Raw genomic sequence first — 4,536 nt, 5'->3', positions numbered from 1 at the left:
AAAGCGATGCAGAACAGTGCCAGATCGGAGCAGAAGGAGGGCGATGGGAAGGACAAGAAGGACGAAGAGGAGGACATGAGCTTAGATTAAGTTATTTGCTGTCTTTTACGGGCGGGGCTCCTGGCTGTGTGGACGAGCAGTGTGTTTGTGGGCCGTCGCACACCCTCACACCTCTGTTCTAACTTGCTAATAAATAAAAGTTTTTTCTTTTATCTGCCAACTCTGGTGTTTCTGCGCCCCGTCCCTGTGACAAGCTGTCCCTTGGTCTGCGGTGTTGGGTATTGTGACTTTGAGGTGAAAGGCCTGGGGAGGTGGACCATGAGCCCCGCCCACCCCCCAGGCTCTCCCCACCTGTCCCGTGCTGTCCCTCTTTCTACATTTAAAAGTCAACACTCATAGGGCATGTGCGGGGGGTGGGAACCACGGGGAGAGGTCAGTGGGGGAAAGGAGACATGTAATACTTTAAACAAGAATGAGAAAACAGGTGTTAAAAAAAAAGTTGACACTCAGTTACATAAGCTCCTTTTTAATTTTTGTTTCAAGAGAAGGGACCAGTGATTTACAGATTTCTCAAATTGATGGAAGGAAAATCTCACAATTATAAATGATACAAAAAAACCCATTTTATTGTATTTTAAAGTTTCATTTAAAAAGTCAGACATAACTTAAACCATTTCCTGTAGACTCAAGTCTAGGTAAGTTTATACAAACTTCATCTAGGAGACTGGCGGAGGGTGGTGGTGTCAGCAAGCTGTTAGGACAGCAGGCGCCCTGAAGGTCCTCCTATGTGGCCGGGCAGCCACTGGCCCCCACCGCGCCCTGGACACCCGCAGAGCGCGGCAAGGTGACAAAGGCCCGGTTCACCATCAGATTCCTCATGCAGCCTTGGTAGAATGGAGGCCAAGGGTGTGTGGGGGTGGGGTGCCCAGCCTGTGTGTCCGAGGGTCCTGGGGTGCAGGGGAAGAGGAAGGGAGACAGGTTGGAGCAGATTCCCACCATGGAGGGTGGAGTGAGAGCAGGTGACCCTGGTGCCTGGTCCCCGAGGGGCAGCTCCCCCACCTAGGCTGAGGTCACACTCACCGGGCAGGCCCCCCAAGTGCAGAGGCACTGGGGTGCTGTCTGAGGCCCGCAGCATGGGACCCAGGGTCTGGTTGCTCTGGGAGTCCACCTCCAGCCGGAGGGCGGTCCTGCTTTTGGTCACTGTGGGACATAGGCTCCTTGTGGCTGGACTGGGAGGGCCTCTCGGCAGCCGCAGAGCGAGAGGGCCCACCTGGAGTTTGGCCTCTGCAGCTTCGTCCTCCCGAGTCCCTCCCAGGCTCTCTGCTCTGCAGAAGCAGGGCTGCGGGGTGTCGGGAGTATCTCTGGTTGTGGGACAGGGGGCCCAGCTCACCTGCCAGTTGGTGCCACTGCCCGTCACACAGCTCCTTGGAGAGTGTCACTGATGCGGAGAACTCGCCAGCACCATCGTCTGCCCACAGCAGGACCTGGGTGGGGGCTGGGCATCAGGAGGGCCCTGCCAACCCCAATTCTGCCCTTTGGCCATGGACCCCCCACCCCGACTTACCTGCTTCTCCAGCACCTGCAGCTCTAGGTAGGGGGGCACCTGGAACTGGCCCAGGTGGAAGATGAGGCCTGTGGCTGTCTGGGGCCGCACCTCCAGCCTCAGGCTCACGTCAGGAAGGGTGGTCCCCAGGGTGTCTGTGGGGAGGGCCTGTGAGGGGACGAGGGCCTGGCCATGGCTCCCTCAACCCCACAGCCCAGGGCACATGCAAGGAGTGGGGGACAGCAGACAGACCTAGAGTGATGGCTCCCCTACTGCCGGCAAAGAACAGACCCATCTCCAGGGGTTCTGACAAGCAGGGTGTGACCCCCACCATTCGGCTGGGGGTACTCAGGGGCTGCCCGTCCACCATCAGTCTCCTCACACAACCGCTGAACCAGGAGCTGCTGATAAACATCTGTGGGGGCACAGGTGGGTGGACATGGGGTCAGGTTCAGGGGGTGCTGAGGAGGGTGGGCTGGGCTGGGACCGGGCAGGGGATGCGGGGGAGAGGCAGTTCTCACTGGGAGCTTGGGGCCGTGGACAGGAAGACCCCCCACAAAGAGCGTGTAGGGCTGGGGGCCTTCTGCCCCCTGATACTGCTGGCCAGGCTCCTGGCCAGGCTGCTCCTGGCTCTGAGTCCAGACTCCGTCCACCTGCAGCTGGATCCGAGTCCTCTCCCATCGCACAGACACCTGGCGGTGGGAAGAGGCACATCAGGCGGGAGCCCCCAGGGCCCCGCCCACATCCCCTCTCTTCAGTCCCTCACCTTGTGCCACTGGTCAGCTTTTGAACGCTGGTGACTCAGGACGCGGAGCTCGGGCCCTGGGCCTTGTGTCTGAGCCACAAAGTATCTGTGGCTCAGGAAGAGCGCCAGGGAGGGGCTGCCCGCCGCCAGGGGCACGGCGAGGAGCAGGAGTCCTCTTCGGGTGCGAGGGCGGACCACCATGGAGAAGTGGGCCCTGGAAGCCAGCAGCCAGACGGTGTCAGCCTGGGCAGCCCTCACCCCCGCCCCCACCTGGCCCGGTCTTACCAGTTCTCAAAGGGTGCCAGGACGGCTGTGAACTCCAGATAACTGGACAGGGGACCTCCAAACTGGTAGGTGCCGTGGATGGTCCCAAGGGGCCGAGGAGGCGTGCAGGCGGAGTCCTGGGTGGGCTGCCGGGTGTGCCGGGAGACCTGTGGGGTCAGATGGGGATGCGGGGGTGCTGAAGGGCCATCTTCTGCCCACCCCCAGCTCCACCTGCCTCCTGCCCTTTACCCTCACCCCCTGCCCTTGTCTCTCCCCCAACGCCTGTGGTGCCCACCTTCTGAGCCACTGTGGCCTGTAGTCCTCGAGGTGCCTGCACTGGTGTCTGGGTGCCAGGGGCTGCTGGGGCACACCCTGAGCTCACGTTGATACCGCCCACGTTCTGCTGCAGGTCGAGCACACGCTGGGGCCCCATGAGCCTGTGAGGACAGCGAGGGCAGTCAGCAGCTGGAGGCACCCAAGCAGGTGGGGTCAGCACAGCCCCCGACACCGCTCAGCGCACCGTTGCACAAACACGTTGGTGATGCAGCCGCTGAAGTTACGGATGGTGTTGGACGCCCCCAAGCCTCCCAGGAGGAGCCGATGGGGCCCCTCAGGCTGTGGCTGTGGCTGGGGTCTGGGGGGCGGCCCCTGGTGGGGCTTCATCTGCTGAAGCTGGTCGTCCACGTAGAGCCAGACCCTGTGAGGAGAGCAGTGTTTCGCCACCCTGTCCACACACCTGCAGCAGCTGCACCCAAGACCCCGGCTCCGCTGCCGCCCCACCCTGTCCCCGGCTCACCCTGTGGTGTTGCTATAGAAAGCGACGTAATGGGGGGAACCATCAGCAAAGCCCCCTGGCGTCTTCACCTCGGTCGTCACAAACCGGAGTGTCACGTGGCCCTGCTGCAGGGACACCTCACATGGCCCAACCTGGGGACAGTGGTCAGGTCAGCGGACCAAGCCAGGGGCCCAGACTTCCTCCAGCCACGTGGGCCCCACACTCTGCTGCAGTTAGTTTCAGGGAGGGCTGGGCAGAGGTGAGACTCGGGGAGGGAGGGCTAGGTCAGGCTTGGGGAGCAGCAGGCGGTCAGACCAAGACTGGGTGGACACACCGGGGACGCTCTGTGGTACAGCAGACCGCTGTCCTGGGTGCTGCGGAAGCCGAAGCCGGAGTAGACGCTGCTGGTGAGGGGGGCCACATCTGGGAGCTCCAGGGGCAGGAAGCCATGGCCATGGAACGTCATGGCCCGTCCCACCTACAAGGAGTGGACTGTGAGGGCCCCAGCAAGCCTGCTGGAGAGGGGGCTGCTGGCTGGAGTGGGTGGGGGGCTCACCAGCAAGTCCGCGGTGCAGCCGGCACTGATGCCCGTGGTGTTCAGCCGCTTGAGATCCACATACTTGCCCAGAGCTTTGATGCCCTTGATGCAGCCACGCACGGAGCCTCCGGATGGGAAGAGCTGGCGCAGGCTGTCGGGCAAACAAGTATTGGGGCACTGGCCTTGGGGAGGGAAGGGGGGCTGGGTGTGGCTGAGACAGCGGGGGACCCTGCCTGCCCTGCGTGTGCTCACCTCGGGGGCAGCTGGTCCGGAGGCGCACCCCCCAAGTAGTAGGCGTTGGCCAGCTCCAGTACATTCTCCTGCTCCATACTGAACACAGTGGCCCTCTCCACGCGCACCAGCACGCGCTTGCGGCTGTCCCCCAACAGGAACACCTGGATCTGATGGCAGGTCAGGGATCCTTAGCACCTGCGGTGTTCCTGCTGCCAGCCCAGCCCCGCCTCGCCCTGCCCATCCTTCCCGCTTTAGCCTTACCGCCTTGCTGGCCACGGTCAGGGGCGGAGGGGGCTGTATTGGTTTGGCCTCCTGCAGGCCCTCACCAAAGTCATAGAGCAGCACGAGGCGGCCTTCCAGCACGGCCAGGCACAGGAACTGGCCCTGTGGGGCGGGTGGGTCAGCATGGGGCGGGCCCAGCAGGCAGGGGCGGGGCC

General features: G+C 62.6%; 1 protein-coding gene across 1 annotated transcript; it reads right to left on the bottom strand.

Annotated features, from left to right (window-relative positions):
- Positions 1 to 602: 602 nt before the first annotated feature.
- LOC102250254 (laminin subunit alpha-5) lies at positions 603 to 4,531 on the bottom strand (the record flags this gene model as incomplete). Its single annotated transcript, XM_005853065.2, has 15 exons — positions 603 to 947; positions 1,081 to 1,200; positions 1,391 to 1,484; positions 1,565 to 1,698; positions 1,796 to 1,958; positions 2,065 to 2,235; positions 2,310 to 2,502; positions 2,574 to 2,719; positions 2,848 to 2,989; positions 3,073 to 3,249; positions 3,349 to 3,479; positions 3,662 to 3,805; positions 3,884 to 4,016; positions 4,118 to 4,266; positions 4,361 to 4,531. Coding segments are annotated over 15 exons (2,232 nt in total), but the record flags the coding sequence as incomplete, so codon positions are not given.
- Between the last annotated feature and the right edge of the window lie 5 nt (positions 4,532 to 4,536).

The sequence above is a fragment of the Myotis brandtii genome, unplaced genomic scaffold (genome assembly GCF_000412655.1).
Source record: "Myotis brandtii unplaced genomic scaffold, ASM41265v1 C42959348, whole genome shotgun sequence".
Classification (NCBI taxonomy): domain Eukaryota; kingdom Metazoa; phylum Chordata; class Mammalia; order Chiroptera; family Vespertilionidae; genus Myotis; species Myotis brandtii.
The sequence above is the reverse complement of the archived record's forward strand: the minus strand, read 5'-3'. Positions and strand labels throughout refer to the sequence as shown.